Source organism: Hevea brasiliensis, chromosome 16, assembly GCF_030052815.1.
Source record: "Hevea brasiliensis isolate MT/VB/25A 57/8 chromosome 16, ASM3005281v1, whole genome shotgun sequence".
Taxonomy (NCBI): Eukaryota; Viridiplantae; Streptophyta; class Magnoliopsida; order Malpighiales; family Euphorbiaceae; genus Hevea; species Hevea brasiliensis.
The window spans coordinates 3,305,225-3,322,032 of record NC_079508.1 but is presented as its reverse complement, the minus strand read 5'-3'; the positions used below and the strand labels follow the sequence as shown (position 1 = coordinate 3,322,032).

At 32.8% G+C, this 16,808-nt stretch overlaps 2 protein-coding genes across 8 annotated transcripts; one reads left to right on the top strand and one right to left on the bottom strand.

The window, feature by feature from the left end:
* Window positions 1-2,598: 2,598 nt before the first annotated feature.
* On the top strand, window positions 2,599-9,545 carry LOC110653491 (pentatricopeptide repeat-containing protein At1g03100, mitochondrial). Of its 7 annotated transcripts, XM_058138261.1 has the most exons (6): window positions 2,644-2,960; window positions 3,546-6,388; window positions 6,929-7,133; window positions 7,231-7,337; window positions 7,515-8,003; window positions 8,163-9,545. In XM_058138261.1, exon 2 carries the CDS (start codon window positions 3,580-3,582, stop codon window positions 5,941-5,943), a length of 2,364 nt encoding a protein of 787 aa, XP_057994244.1. In that variant the 5' UTR covers window positions 2,644-2,960; window positions 3,546-3,579; the 3' UTR covers window positions 5,944-6,388; window positions 6,929-7,133; window positions 7,231-7,337; window positions 7,515-8,003; window positions 8,163-9,545. The 7 variants fall into 7 exon arrangements, with proteins under 7 accessions (XP_021664845.2, XP_057994244.1, XP_057994248.1 ...); XM_058138263.1 differs by lacking the exon at window positions 2,644-2,960 and having other exon boundaries at window positions 3,546-6,975; window positions 7,065-7,133; XM_021809153.2 differs by having other exon boundaries at window positions 2,599-2,960; window positions 3,546-7,337.
* A 204-nt stretch (window positions 9,546-9,749) lies between these two features.
* Window positions 9,750-11,713, bottom strand: LOC110653493 (cytochrome P450 CYP73A100). Its single transcript, XM_021809166.2, has 2 exons — window positions 10,827-11,713; window positions 9,750-10,556 (listed from the first exon to the last, which is right to left on the bottom strand). Exons 1-2 carry the CDS (start codon window positions 11,669-11,671, stop codon window positions 9,821-9,823), a joined length of 1,581 nt encoding a protein of 526 aa, XP_021664858.2. The 5' UTR covers window positions 11,672-11,713; the 3' UTR covers window positions 9,750-9,820.
* Window positions 11,714-16,808: the final 5,095 nt, after the last annotated feature.

Genomic DNA, 16,808 nt, shown 5'->3' with positions numbered 1-16,808 from the left:
AATATTACTAGGCTATTACAAAAAGAATCATAATTTTCTGAACTTTCACGAATATTTTATGGATTTTTAATCATATTTAAGCACTAGAAAATTATGAAAAAGCAAGGTTCAGGTTTACCTTTGCCGATTCCAACTCCGGGGACGCGCTCGGGACGTCTAATAATGGTGGGGTAGCCAAAACCTCGATTCAATTCGGAGACTTTTTTCGGTAGCCGGTCTGTCTGACCGGAAATTCACAAACCCGGTCAACTGTCGAATTTCCGCGAATTGAAGATACCTACATGAAGCCCACAACACGGGGGTTAGTACATAAATTTTACAGAATTTTCTAAGCTCATTAAACTCTCGGAAAAATACTGCGAAGTTCCGTGGGACCCACCAAAAAACGGTATCAGAAAAATTTGAAATTTATATCCCCGCGAAGCTCTCGACGAGTGGAGTGCTCTGGTACTCTCGGTTTTCTTGTGGGGTTCACGGTTTGCGAGAAATTTAGCCCAAAAGTCAAAATGGGCTAAAACTTCCCGGGCAAAAATTGGACAAACCGCTCTATGGATTTCGGTGTTCTTGGTGTCTATGGAAAGCTCTCGACGAATAGATGGATTTAGACACAAGACCCGGTCCGATTGGTGGCCAGATCGGTCGGATTTCGGTCGGGAAGACGAAAAGTCGTGAGCGCGTAAGGGGGCGTTCGAGCGCGTTTTTTGCTGGGCGTCGTGGCCGTGGGGAAGGGTGGGGCGAGGTGGCGGCATGGGAGGGAGGAGGGAGGAGAGAGAAAACGGGAGAGGAAGAGAGGAGGAGAAACGCGTGCGGGAGAGGAAGAAAAAGGAAGAAGAAGGCCGGTCCGATCTGGTCTGGTTCGATTTGGCCAGTTCGATTTAGAATACAAAATTTTGAATTTTTACTCTGCCTTGGGACCGAAAACGAGGTCCAAAAATTCCGAAAAAAAATTTCAGAAAACTCAGAAAATTCGTAGACTCCAAATATATTTTTAGTTTTGCCACGTGGTCTTTAAATTAATTTTTAAAAATCATCAAAGTTTATATTTTCGGAAAATTGAACCCGATTTTTAAAATCTGAAAAATCTCAAATAATTTCTTAAAATTTAAATAAAATTAAAATATCAATATTACTCATAAAATACTAAAATTTAAAATTTTTGGGGTGTTACAAATAAAATTTTCTAAAAAAAACTTTAAAATAATATATGAATCGCTAACATATTTATAAAAGCAATATAATATGGACATTATTAATAATACAACATAAAAATGATTTAACCTTAAATTATATAAATATATATAAATAAAAGAAAAAAATTTTAAACTATATATATAGTAATTAAAATTAAAGAGGATGATTTAAAAAAATATAGCCATCTAATTTTATTTAGACTAACAAATTAAATGTAAATACATTTATAATAATTTGATGTTATAATAATGAAAAATTAAATTTAATTAATTTTAAAAATTAATATATTTTAATAATATCATATTTTAGATGAAAAATTAATAAAAAATTACATAAAAAAATTAGATACGAATACGCACAATAACGTCAAAACATAAAAAAAAAAAAAAACTATATATCAAAATACCCATTTTATTATATGCTGCAGGTTTATTAATGTGAAGACTAGCGCCACAGTCCGGTTTTGAATTGAAATCAAATTAAAATTAGTTCGGTCAAAATCAATCAAAATAGGAATTACTTTCAAATCAGACTTAAATCGTTTTTTTGCGGTTTAGTTCAGATTCATATTTTTTAAAAATTGTGAATTGACAGTTTCGAACCGAATTGAACCGACTATTTTAAACCAGATTAAACTAGCGATTTAAATTAAAAAAATTCAATAAATATGTTACCTCACTCTTAATTCATTTATATAAATCATTAATTCTCTACACAATTATTCTCTGCATTTTCTTCAATTCTTAATATTTTTTTAATTTTTCTCAAATTCTCTAAATAATTATTTTCTACATTCATTTTAATTTCCTATACTCTCTCAATTTTCCTACTTTATTATTTTATATACTTACTGAAATTTTCAATACTACCTCAATTACTTTTTTATTACTTTAAATTCTTAATAAAATTTTCAATACCCACTATTTTATTTTTTTTTCTCTTTAATACTTTTTAATTATCAATTATTATGTAGTTTAAAAACAAAAGCAAGTAATAGAACTAGAAATTTTTATTCCTCTAAATTTTAAAGGGATGTTTATGTAAAATTAACTTCATACACTTTTTACTAATTTCTTAAAAAAAAATAATTTCATCTCTAGTTTTTTAATCAGATTCAAGTATTTATTTATTAAATTTTTCTTAAAGATAAATTATTTTCTTTCTTTTTTTTCTTATTTTATTTTGATTGAAAAATTTTTAAGAAAAATTAAAATATTTTTACAAATATAACTTAAATTTTGAATCAATAAAATTTTTCTCTAATTTTTTTTATTTAAACTAACTTTAAACCATTCCTAAACCACCTCCAAATCGTCTTTTAAATTATTTTAAACCGTTCTTTTTCGAATCGCCTTTCAAATCATTTAAAACCAAAGCTTAAATCAGAATCGATAATTCAGGAATTATCTTTCAAATTATACCTTGTCAATTTGATTTAGATTCGTAATTTTATTGAATCTAAACAGTAACCCTAACCGGCGGTCCTCAACCGTGGCCATCTCGTGTGCCCGTCACTGAATCCTGTTCTCTCATTTAAGACGAAAATAAAAGACCATCTCATGCTCTTTACCTCCTCTCTGCCAATCTCTCACCAACGTCACCGGCCTTAATTCTGTGGTGATTGCCGCCGGAAACCACAATCCACCATCGGTACTTCTCTCTAATTGGGAGAGCTTGATTACTCATAATTTATTGATTTTAGTCTCCAACATGTTCGATGCCACTTTTCTCGGTGCGCTCGTGGGTTCCGTTTTGCTGAGATTATAAAGGTAAATTTCTTTTATTTTTCATTTGGGGTTTCGTTTCTTGCTTTGAATTGGATTTTAGTTGGGATTTAGTGATTATTTTTTTGTCTGCAAGTATATATTTAGATTTTTTTTTGTTTTTGGTTTGCTGTTTGATCTTTTTGAATTTTTCTTCCTATCATTTTGGTACAAGTGATTGTAAATTTGAATTCAAACCTGTCATTTCTTTTTCTTTTTTTTTTTTTTCTGATTAATGTTGATCATTTCAAATTTTTGGGCTTAATTTTCCCTCCATTGGAAAATTTGAGGTTATCATTCTTCCATTTCCCAAACAAAGGAAAATTAGTTTCTCCTCATATTTTCCATCACAATTTTCTTTCTGCTACTTTCTTTCATCTCAAACAGTGTAAATTGCTGCCATGCCCCCATCCCGTAACTATTCCTACTTGCATTAAATCCTCATTTGCATGGTGCTCATTATCATCTACATCAGTATTGATCAAAATTTGCTGTATTTTTATCTTAACATTTCTATGCAAGTTGTAGTTGTGGTAAGGTTTTTATATTATGTATAGTATTAGACAGCATTTTTTGATCTGTTCATTGCAGGATTTCTAGTTGATAATTGTCTTTTGGAAAAACAATGTTGTCTTTAAGGAACTTGAGACATGGGATCACTGCAGTTTCCCCTACAGTTTTTTTGCCCTTACTTGTCAACAATGGATACAATGCCACTCAGATTTTCAGACACCAGATTAGAGTTTCTTCAAGTCACAGGCCTGTCTGTGAGTTCATCAATTCCTCTTTGATCAACTTGTACTTGCCAATTGTTATTTTAGGAATGTCGGATGGCTTCTCTCGTCAAATGCATTCTTTATCAACTTTTGGTGGAGCTATCTTGGTCCAGGCTCGAGACCCAGCCAAACTAAGTATGGAAATAGAAAACGCTATTGATGATAATAGATTTAATGATGCCTGGAAGCTGTTTGAACAGCATATGCATATGGAAGGATTTCCACGAAAATCCATTGTAAATAAACTTCTAGCAAGATTTGCAGAAAGCATTGATGTTCAGTGGCTTGAGAAGGCTTATGGCTTGGTGGAACAGGCTGTTGAGGAAAGTAAACAGAATTTGTTGGAAAAAGAACCTCTGATATATCTCTCCTTTGGTCTTGCTAAATGTGGTTTATCAGTTCCAGCATCAACTATTATAAGAAGGTTGATAGAAATGGAACTATATCCTCCCGTGACTGCTTGGTCTGCAATTTTGGCCCACATGTCACAAACAGCTCCTGGAGCTTACCTTACTGCTGAGTTGATCCTTGAGATAGGTTACTTGTTCCAAGGTGGCAGGGTGGACCCGCGTAAGAAGAGCAATGCACCTTTGATTGCTATGAAGCCTAATACTACTTCTGTGAATATTGCTTTGGCTGGGTGTCTCTTGTTTGGGAAAACAAGGAAAGCTGAGCAGCTCCTTGATATGATGCCTCACATTCATATTAAAGTCGATGCAACTTTGTTGATAACAATGGCACATATATATGAGAGGAATGGGAGAAGAGAAGAACTCAAGAAGCTTAAGAGACATGTAGATGAAGCTTATAGTTTAAGCGATATTCAATTTCGGCAGTTCTATACTTGTTTACTACAATGCCAGTTGAAATTTGGGGACCTTGAATCTGCTTCCAACATGGTTTTGAAAATGCTTTGGAAAGCAAAGGAAGCACGCAACTCTTTTGCTGCAGCCACGCTTCTCATTCAAGATAACTGCGAGTCCTCTACAGGACAGTTTTCTCAGAAAAGTCTGAACCGCAGAGAACCAGATGGCTTAAAGAAAAATACATCAATTGGAGATTGTATGATTTCTTATAAAGAGTTCTTTAAAGATCGAAACTTTTTGAAACTTGAAGCAGAGGCAAAGGAGCTACTTGGTGCTTTGTTAGGAAAGTTGCAGACACAAGTTGAATTAATTACAACTGATCATGGTATTCTTCTGCCTACTGATAAAATTTATGTGAAACTGATCAAGGCATATTTAGAATCTGGCAAGACTAAGGAGTTGGTTGCCTTTCTCAACAAGGCCGAGAAAGAAGATTCCCCTGCTTCTAATGATGATTCAGTCTTAGTTCATGTCATTAATTCATGCATTTCACTTGGGTGGCTCGATCAGGCACATGACCTTCTTGATGAGATGCGTTTGGCCGGGGTTAGAACAAGTTCTTCTGTATATGCTTCCCTTTTAAAATCCTATTGTAAAGCTAGCAGAGCAGGAGAGGCTGCATCACTTCTACGAGATGCTCGTAGAGCAGGGATCCAACTAGACTCAAGCTGCTATGAGGCCTTGATTGAATCCCGAGTTCTGCAAAAAGATACTCATGGTGCCCTCCACCTGTTCAAGGAGGTGAAAGATGCTAAAATAAGTAGAGCTAGTCATCAGGAATTTGAGATGTTGGTTAAGGGATGTTCAGAGGGTGGTGAAACAGGGTTGATGACAAAGCTCTTGCGGGAAATCGAGGATGGGCAGACATTGGACTCTGGAGTTCATGACTGGAATAATGTAATCCATTTTTTCTGTAGAAAGAAATTGATGAAAGATGCAGAGAAGGCTTTGAAGAACATGAGGATCCTGGGGCATGCTCCAAATGCTCAGACTTTTCATTCTATGGTAACAGGCTATGCTGCTATTGGGGGGAAGTATGTGGAGGTGACAGAGCTATGGGGTGAAATGAAAGCTCTTGCTTCAGCCACCTCAATGTTGTTTGATCAGGAACTCCTGGATTCTGTACTTTATACATTTGTTAGAGGTGGATTTTTTGTTCGGGCAAATGAAGTTGTTGATATGATGGAGAAAGGGAACATGTTCATTGACAAGTACAAGTATCGAACCCTCTTCTTGAAGTACCATAAAACACTTCATAAGGGAAAAGCTCCCAAATTCCAGACAGAAGCACAACTAAAAAAGAGAGAAGCAGCATTAAGCTTCAAGAAGTGGGTGGGTTTGCAGTAAGGAAACTTTTCTTCCATGTCCTGCCCAGATGAAAATTTTTAAGTGGTGTTTGGTAGAGGGGAGTGGCATGCCATTCCCAGTAATGAGATAAACTGGGAAATCATTTCTCATGTTTGGCAGAAGGGTTATATTATATTCCCAGGAATGTTGTACTCCCTGAATTCTTGTATTCCTACTCAATATAGGCATGTGATACCTGCCAATCAGTTTGGGTATCTTACTTTTCGCATGGTATAATTCTAACAGAAGACAAAACTAACCCCTATTAATTCCTCTCAACAACTTTGCCTATCTTCTATGACTCTCAGCCAAGCCGCCTTGATTGCTTATTGTGGAAGGCAATCTGGCATCCACAATCAATGCTTGTTGCTTTCAATTTTCTCAGCTGCCTCCAAAACCAGTAAAATGGCGATGCGTAGCATCATTGAGCTGTATCTTATTTCAGGCATATCCATCTCTCTCTCTCTCTCTCTCTCTCACACACACACACATTTCTTGTTTGATTCTCGAGAAAATAAATTCAATAGTTGCTTGTTTTTCTCTTTTTTCTTTTTTATTTTATAATTTTTTTTCCTACTTGTGCTACTTATATTTGTGATCTGCTTTTCCTAGTTCAATTGATGTAAGTGATTGAATTTGAAGTTTAGAGTTTGAAATTTCAAATTTAATATTGGGAAAGATTAACTATATGGATCTATGGCTTTCTGGGGATAGTTTCTGTGACATGCATTGTGATGTTGAATCTTGTATATGTTCATTTGACTTGCACTATGTAGACTGTATCTCTGTGATCTTCTACCAACAAAAGCCTTCCCAGTTCCCATTATCTCAATAATCTTCTTAAGCTAGTATAATCTCTTACCAACAAATTAATTCACTGAAATAATGCTTATGATTATGGTTCTGAGTTTATTCATAAGCCTTTGTACTTAATACTGTAAAGGTGTTTTTATCATATTTATTATTTACACTTTTTGTTTAACAGAAACGACTTATCTCCCTATATTGAGAAAGAAGATGTTCATTATTCTGGTTTGCTCTCTTTCATTATTCTTCTTCTGTGGGGACCTTTTTATCGCTGCAAATACTAATGGGATGCCTGTTCTTGATCTACTGTCAAGCTGCTAGTTTATCTAAAGCGAAGTACAAATATTCAACTATGATAGGCTTCCTGAGATGAGCTTTTTGGTGTAAGATTGAAGTAACCTCACTTCTTACTGTGTAGAACATCTAAGCTAAGAATAAAGGAACCTCTGTCCATATCAGACATTGTTTTATATTGATCAGTGCAGATGTTATAATAAGATACTAAGGCTATAGGAAAGCAGATAAAAGATGGAGTAAGATTGATGGGGTGTAGTGCTGATCAGAGTAAATGGCCTATCCATCTGGAGGTAAATATTCTTTTAAAGGTTTTTGCTTCTCAATTCAATTTAAAATTTTAGATTCTAGTAATATGTTCCTTAATCTAAGTGATCATTTTATTTTTCTGTTCTCATCTTTTGGAATTTGAATTGTTACATTTTCTATTGTAATGTTGTTGCTGAGTAATGATGCTATCAAAATTTCAGCATGGAAGTGGGGCACTGTGGCACTACCTTGTCTTTGATTCCTGGTATCAAATTAAGGATACATTTTTCAAGATGATATTGTTGGACATTATTTTCTGATAATTGTTGACAACTCATTTTCCCCCATTGATTCAGTTCAAAAACAAGAGTCTTCCTCAACCACAATTGTTACGGCTAAAAGATTGGTTCTCAAAATAAAATTATAAAGTCCTTCATATAAAAGGAGACTTGAACCTTATCTCTTCACCTTCTCATAAGACCAGAAACAGCTCAACTCATCACTTCCATCCAATCCATTCTACTCATTTTTATTGCTAGTTCATCCATTCATGTCTCTTTCTTAAATCCAAATTTATGTAAAAAAAAAAATCATCTTTTCCAATGGGGAAATAGGATACCAAGGCTATAGGAAAGCAGATAAAAGATGAGTAAGATTGATGGGATATAGTGCTGATCAGACTTCAGAGTAAATGGCCTATTCATCTGGAGGTAAATATTTTTTGAAAGGCTTCTGCTTTTGTACTCAATTCAATTTAAAATTTTAGATTCTAGTAATGTGTTCCTTAATCTAAGTGATCATTTTATTTTTCTGTTCTCATTTTTCTATTGTAATGTTGTTGCTGAGTAATGATGCTATCAAAATTTCAGCATGGAAATGGTGCACTACCTTGTCCTTGATGCCTGTTACCAAATTAAGGGTACATTTTTCAAGATGACATTGTTGGACATTATTTTCTGATAATTGTGGACAACTCATTTTCCCCAAAGATTCACTTCAAAAACAAGAGTCTTCCTCAACTGCAATTATTACGACTAAAAGATTGGTTCTCAAAACACAGTTTATAAAGTCCAGCATATAGAAGGAGATTTAACCCTTATCTCTTTACCTTCCCATATGGCCATTTCATTGCTTTGCCTCCAGGGCACACAGTTGAAATTTTGTTTAGCCTACCATCCGCGAATGGATGGGCAAATGGAGGTCTTCTTGAGCTATACCATTGAATCCTATCTGCATTTTTTCTCCTCGGAGCAGCCTAAGCTATGGTTGAAGTGCTTGTGCTGGGCTGAGTATTGGTACAACACCTCCTTCTAAGGTGCTGTCTGCCAAACACCATTTGACCACCTCCCACCTCAGTTGTTTCTTGCATGGAGAGACACATGTTGAATCCGTGGCCCAAAATTTGGTTGATTGTGATGAAATTTTCTGCCTGCTGCAATTTAACCTCAACTGGGCACAACAACAGATGAAAAAAATTTGCTGATAAGCACTGGAGGGATGTCTAATTTGATATCGGTGTCAAGGTGTTTCTTGAGCTTCGTCCCCACTGCCAACAGTCCATGGCATGACGAGCCAATAAAAAATTGGTAGTGAAATATTTTGGTCGTTTCGAGATTGTGGGAAAATAGTTGTTGTTGCTTACAAATTGCGCCTGCACCAGCATCCAAGGTACACCCTGTTTTTCATGTTAAGAGAGTAATTGGCAATATTCGGTGGTGACCACTCTTCCTATAGATTTGGTGGCTAAAGACACTCATTGAGCCTGAAGCTATTTGCCAAACCAGCACTGTCCAGAAAGAGGGCCCATTTTAGCCCTGGGATAAGGCTAGTTTTCCTTGGGATGGCAACGGTGGGCATGCAGTAGCTAGTCCAAACCGTAGGACCTTTCAAGTATATTCTAGAAGAGCAAATGAAGGTAATGACAGAGAGGAGGTTGTTAGTGGTGCCAGTGGCATGTGAAGGGGTGCCAACAGCTGGATGAGTAGGAGAGAGAGAAAAAGTATAAATAAAGGGGTGTGGAAACAGCTTTGGCATGTCTTGAGAATTCGGTTAAGTGTCTTCTTTGTAAAGAAGGGGTTCTTTTCCTTGTTGGGGGAATCCTTTCCTGGTGGTTAGAGTCAGCCAATTCTTTCCTTCTTTGTTCTTTTACGGTTATCGTGTGGCATTGTAATTGAGATAGTGAGATAGTGAGATGAGATTTTTGTATTGTTCATTTAAAAATTAATAGCAATTCTGTTCCATCTTCTCATCTAGATTATTTTCTACCATCTGGGCTTTAAGATTCATGATGGGTTATAAAGCGGATCAAATATGAGAGAAGACTGTATTTAATACTGTTCATCGATTCATCACATGATTTTTATAATTTGGTTTTTCATTTCACAACATAAATATTTTTGTTCACACAATTAAAAAATAAAAATAAATTAAAAAAAAAAGAAACAGCCTGCAACGACTTCACAATCAAATTAAGCACCTTCTTATAGGACATATTATTTGGTTTGAAAATTTTAAAATCACGATCACATCATGCATGGATTGGTTCAAAAACAACTGTGGAATGATTAGCAATGTGCAAGCTGAATTGTCCTCCCTTTTCACTCACATCAATCTTCCTTGTCCCGGATGGAGCTTTCATCTCAAAGTTTGATACCAATTTCGCTATCACAAGCCCTAGAATTGGTAATGCTAGTATGATCCCCGGGCAGCTGCGTCTACCCATACCAAATGGCAAGTACCGAAAATCGACCTTTCCTCCGGCGACAGCTTCCGTGCCACATTCTTCTTCAAAAAATCGCTCTGGCCTGAACTCCTCCGGATTCTTCCACCATTGAGGGTTATTAGCTAACCACCATGCATTGACCACCACCTTGGATTCTCTAGGAATTGTAAAACCCCCTAATTTTGCTTCTTCAAGGTTCATATGTGGTACTAGCAAGGGAATTGGGGTATGCAACCTTAATGTCTCTTTTACTGTGGCCTGCAAGTAAGGTAATTCATGTAGGTTTGATTCTGTGACTGGATTTCCCTTTAGGACGGCTGAGATTTCGTCTCTGATCTTCCTTTGGACGGTTGGATTGTTCGCCAACTCAGCTATAGCCCACTCCATTGACCATAGTGTGGTCTCTATTGCTGCCACATTAATGTTCTCTACAATATATAACACATTTTCTTCGCTAATCTCTCCTTTCATTTGAGCATAAAGTATGTGATCTATTGCACAGTTTATTTGGTGTTTCTCTCCATTTGCAGCCATTATTTTCCTGTAAAATTAACAAAAATAAATCAAATTAGAATCTACAGGCATGAAATGTTATATAAAAAAGGGTGACTTAATTAGCCCAGAAAGTACTTCACACTTGTGGGCTTTTAGGGAGGGTTAATGCATGCAACTTTAAACTCTGCTCTTCTGAGATGTTTCCATGACTCGAATATGTGATCTCCATATCACAAGTGGAGTAACTTTCATTATATATGTAAGTTGGGTGCATTCTTTTGATTATATATGATATGAAATGAGCTATAATGCATACCTCCTTTTTTCCACAAAATAGTTGTTGAAGAAAGCTAATCTCCTTTGCTGCAAATCCTTGCACTTGTTCAAGTAGCCTCTTAAAAAAGGTCTAAGCAAAGGAATAAAATCTCCATAATTGTACTCAAAGCTTTGAGCCAACCGACTTCTCTCAGAATTAAACCTAGTAGCTTCAATGAACAAAGGGTCATCTTGAGACTGAAATCTTGCATCAAACATCATTCCATACATAATATTATATAGCATCAGCTGCAAACGTTTCCTGATGACAATCCCTTCACTTCTCATCTTCTCAGCATGTTTAAACAAGTCAGTCACCACAAGCTCCATTTCTTGCTCCCACATATTGCTATAATGTTGCACAACTTTGTTAGTGAAGAATGGTAGGGTCATAATTCTACGCATCTTTCTCCAATGATCACCATAGATTGTGAACACCATATCTTGACCATTGCCTGTGAAAATATCGAACACAACATTACGTGGTCGAGACCCGAATTCTACACCTTGTGTGTGTAGAACTTGGGTGGCTAGCTCAGGATCTGAAACCACTGCTAAATTTTTTGAACCAAGCTTTAGTAGGAATATGGGACCATAAGACTTTGACATGGAGGCTAGAAGACGGTGGTTAAGGTCATTCCCAACTTGGAGCCAATTCCCAAATATTGGGATTGAAATAGGGCCTGGAGGGAGGTTCCTTTGGTGACTCTTCTGTTGCTTAAACGAGTGTGCAATAAGAATTAGAGGGAGGATGAGTGAGAAATGTGCAAATTTGGTGAAAAATAATGCCACCACTGCTATAGCAATGAGAGAGCAAGATATTGAATTTGAAACAGGATGACCCATGTTGAGATTGAGAGAGAGAGAGAGAGAGAGAGAGAGAGAGAAATTATATGATTTTATGAGATGAAATGAAGGGGAGAAACGAATTTATAAGGAGTAGGGACAAGAGAGTTGGTGGAACGAGGGTAGGTGTCCAATGGTTTTTGAAGAGAATCAATGGGCTCTCTAAAATTCTAGGTAGGAATATGTTAATTTTGCATTTTCAAAGTCAAATGAATGTAACTTGTGGTAGTTGGTAGGTGTGTTGAGAAAAGATATGCATGCTTCATCAACCATTAGCTCAAATTTGTTTAATTTATGCTTTTTTTCTTTTTTTTTTTTTTAATCCTGCCATTGAAACTATTCACACTTTTTCAATCCATGCTTTTTATCTTTTGCCTAATTGATTAAAAAAACACAAACTTTCCTGATTTTAATAATTCTAAGTATTAGAGTTGTAAACAGCTCTTGGGTTCAAATCAAACTGAAAGAATAATAGAGAATCGAATTGAATCAATTCTCTTTTTAGGATTTAATTTGATTTTAGTTTTCATTAAAAATCAGACCGGAACTATACTAAAACTAAATTAAACCAAATGTATACAAAATCAAAATTAAATTGAAAATCAACTTTATATATGTATTTTTTTTCATACTTTTTTAATGTATTATATACTTTCAATATAATTATATATTTAAATGTAATTAAGATTATAATATATATATATATATATATATATATATATATATATATATATAAAATATTACCTTCTTTTTTATTTATCGATATTTTTTCAATAATTTTAATTATAAATACATTAAAACATTTTATCATTCTTAATTGTAAAGTAATATTATGTTATGTATATACTTAATTCATAATTATATACGTATCTTATAGTTAAAGATATATAATTAAAAAATATCTAAAAGGTATATCATGTTACTATTATATTATGTACAACAACAAAGACTTAGTTCTAAATATTATATAATATGATTAATTTTAAATTATATATAAATCTTATAGTTAAAGATTATATAATTTAAAAATAGGTAAAAGATATATTATATAATATATTGTGTATTAATGATCAACTTTAAAATTTAATTGATAAATCAAGTATGACTTTATATGAAAAAAAAATTATATAAAACTGTTTTTAAAATTAAGAACTGAATTAGAATCATATCGAACTGAATCAAAATAAAAAATTGAGAACTGAATTGAAATCGAAATTGAAAACTTAAAAAACCGAATTAGAATCATACTAAAATTTCAATTTAGTTATGATTTCTAAGTAAACTCGGAACCCAATCAGAATCGAACATTGTATTGGTACTAAAACGAATATATAAATTGACAATTAGAATTTTTTTTATTATTTTCTATTTAGTTTTTATACTTTTATTTTTATAACACATAAAGTCTTAGGTGAATAAATGCAAATTTTCACATAATATAATAAAAATAATAATGTTATTTTTATTTTTATTTTTATTTTTTATTTTTTACCTTTTCAGTTTTCACTCATTCTTTATTATTTCATGTATCATTTTTTTTAATTGTAACAATATTTTAAAATAGCATATTAATATTATTATAATTTCGTTTATTTTTTATGCACGTATATTTATTTATTCGATCCGTCGATTAGATAACTTCATATTTAATATATAAAATAAAAATTAAAATATTTAATAGATCGAAATAAAAGTTTTAGGCTGCACATTTAACTCAAATTACAAGACTAATTTATTTAATCGGCTCAAAATTAAGGATGAAAATTTTTAATTTTCCATAAGAATTTTATATCGCGCCAAACTAAATATATCATGTGCCAACGTGTTCATTTTCAATTATACAAGTATTTAAAAATAAAATAAAATAAAAGGATAAAATAAAATAAACATTAAATTTTAAAATAATTTACGATCAAATTTTATAGCAAAATTCACAAGTTAATCATTATTGGTTTTTTTAGTATGAATTTGGAAATTAAATTTAAATTTTATTAACAAATTAATCATTGCTTTTCAATTTGAAATAATTTAGTCCTTAATATTTTGTTCTATTAATAAATAGTTCATATATCTAAATTTTATATTTAATTAGTTATTTATTTTATATTTATAAAATTATATAAAATTATTTATTTAAATATAAAATTTAAAAGTAGGGATTATTATACTAATAAAACAAAAATTTAAGAACTATTTTGCTAATAAAAAACAAAAGTTCAATAGACTAAATTATTTTAAATTAAAAGATTTAACGGTTCAAATTTGATGTGGAAATTATTTTTAAATATAAATATATTCTAAATATGATTATATAATATTTAAATATGTCTTAAACCTTATTATAAACTACACTAATTTATTCCAAAAGAATTCGATTGAATTGAATATCTAAAAATATTTAACTTGTTGTTATCTCTAATGTCACTAAACATTTTAGATAAATTTCAAGTGGTAATTTTTTTATTTAGCCTAATCTTATTGGGCTTGATTGATTTCTCTAAAATATTCAACTTGAACTATATTTTATTTTATTTTATTTTATTTTATTTATTTTTAAGATGGCTAAGTGTTCCATTTCTCTAAAACATTCAACTTCGACATATATTTTATTTATTTTTTTTTTTAAGATGGCTAAATGTTTCAATTAAGTGAAGGCCTAATACAAGAGGAAGATCCTTAAAGGACCTCACTTGTGCTTGATCACACATAAACTAATCAATTGCTTAACCAAAAACTAAAAAGTAAGGGCTTGCTTTGCCACTTGGCGGGCAGCCCAATTACATTCTCTCCTCACGTGAACAGAAGAGCATGAATAAAATAAAGAGAAGGTATCAAGAATAACAGTCTCAATGACATGTTTGCAGTCACGTGAACTCGTGGTGACTTGTTCAAGGAGAAAACGACATCTAAACATCTTGTTGGAGGGGGCAACGACGTCACCTAAATAGTCTCATAGCCATAATTTGTAGGAGTGCATTGAAAAATTAAATCTTGAATTAATTCAGTTTGAGGGATTTGATTTAATTTTATATTATAAAAATTTTAATTCGTTTTAATTTTAAAAAAAAAAAAAAATTAAATCAAATTAAATAATAATTTTATATATTTAAATCGAATCAAATCAAATTGAATTGATTTTTAAATTAATTTATTTTTATGAGAAATTTATGAATTTAATTATATATATATATATAAATTATTTAATTTCATTGATTAATAGTTATTAGTTTCAAACAAAAGTCAAAATTAAATTAAATAATTAAAAATTAAGTCTAAATTAAAAAATTAATTAAAAATCAAAACCGATCAATTTAAACTGAACTGAACTAAAATAGAGCGATTTGATTCGATTTAATTTTTTAATCATTTCGGTTCTCACCCTTAATAATTCGCACGTCTCCTAAAAAAAAAAAATATATATATATATAATAAAAAGGATGCTAAAATTTAAATAGTGATATAATTATTATAATTAATAAAATTTATAAATTACACTTTATTAAACAATAATCAAGCTTTCATTATTTTTTTAATAAATTATATATTTTATTAATTTTGAATAATTATATATATATATATATATATATATATATATATATATATATAAAATGAAAAAGATGCTAAAATCTAAATAGTTATATTATTATTATAATTAATACAATTTATAAATTACACTTTATTAAACAATAATCAAGCTTTCACTATTTTTTTAATAAATTATATATTTTATTAATTTTGAATAATTATGAAAAACTTAATAAAAAATGTTTATACTACATTCAAGTCTAAACAACTTATTGAAAAGTCAGCTGTTAGCTGCCACTTATTTTGCATTTATTTAGGGCATTTGTTTAGGAATTTTTATGTGCATATTTGTTCTTACCTTTTGTTACATGATTCTGATACAATTTTGGTAGTTTAGCTTGATTAGGAACATATTTGTTAGCTGTAATTTTTATATATATCTTTGATTTCTGGGGCAATAAACATCAGAATTCTTGTTCCGAAATTTCTTAGTTCTTTTACATGGTATCAGAGCCATGGCTGATGAAAAGAAAAATGAGAGTTCTGGATCAGGGAAGAAAACTTCTAGTTCTTACACACTGAATTCGAATGACAACTCAGGTAACTTGATTACCCAAGTTCAGTTGAAGGGCGAGAATTAAGAAGAATGGGCGCGAGCTATGCGGACTGCATTGTGGGCCAAAAAGAAATATGGTTTTATTGATGGATCTGTCAAGCAACCAGCAGATGACTCACAGGAACTCGAAGATTGGTGGACGATTAACTCTATGCTGGTTTCTTAGGTGTTTAACACCATTGAACCGACGCTTCGCTCGACCATCTCTCACATGGAGAACGTAAAGGATCTGTGGGAGGATATTAAACAGAGGTTCTCGATTGGGAATGGTCCACGAATGCAGCAACTGAGATCAGATCTGGCGAATTGTAGGCAGGAAGGTCAACCGATTGTGTCCTATTTCTGAAGACTCAAAACGTTATGGGATGAAATAAACAACTAAGATCAGATACTAGTGTATATCTGTGCAGGCTGCAGATGCAATCTTACCATTGAATTGGAAAGAAAGCGTGAAGAAGAGAGAGTTCATCAGTTTTTAATGGGCTTGGATGAAGAAGGATACAGAACAGTGTGCTCTAATATTTTGAGCACTGAATCCTTGCCCAATTTGAATCGTGCCTATGCTATGGTTGTTCTGCAAGAGCGGGTGCGAACTATGACACGAACCAAGGAAGAAAGAGGCAATCCTATGAGTTTTGCAATTCGAGCAGGTAGTCAAAATTCGGGGGGGGGGGGGGGGGATAAAGACAAATCCTCAATTTGTTCTAATTACAACCGAGAGGGACATGATACTGAAAGTTGTTTCTAGCTAATAGGTTATCCAGAATGGTGGGGTAATAGACCACGTGGAACTTCTGCTGGACGAGGAGGTGGTCAAAAGTGTGGCAATGGAGCAGGACGTAGCAAGGGAGGAGTTGCTCGTGCCAACGCCACACAAGCAACTGGAGTTGATGGTGGGCGTGGAATTGTGACAGATTCAGATCGAAAGGGTCTTAGTGGATTAAATGAAAAGCAGTGGGCTGCTTTGCTGGGCATGTTGAATTCTTGTCAGAATGG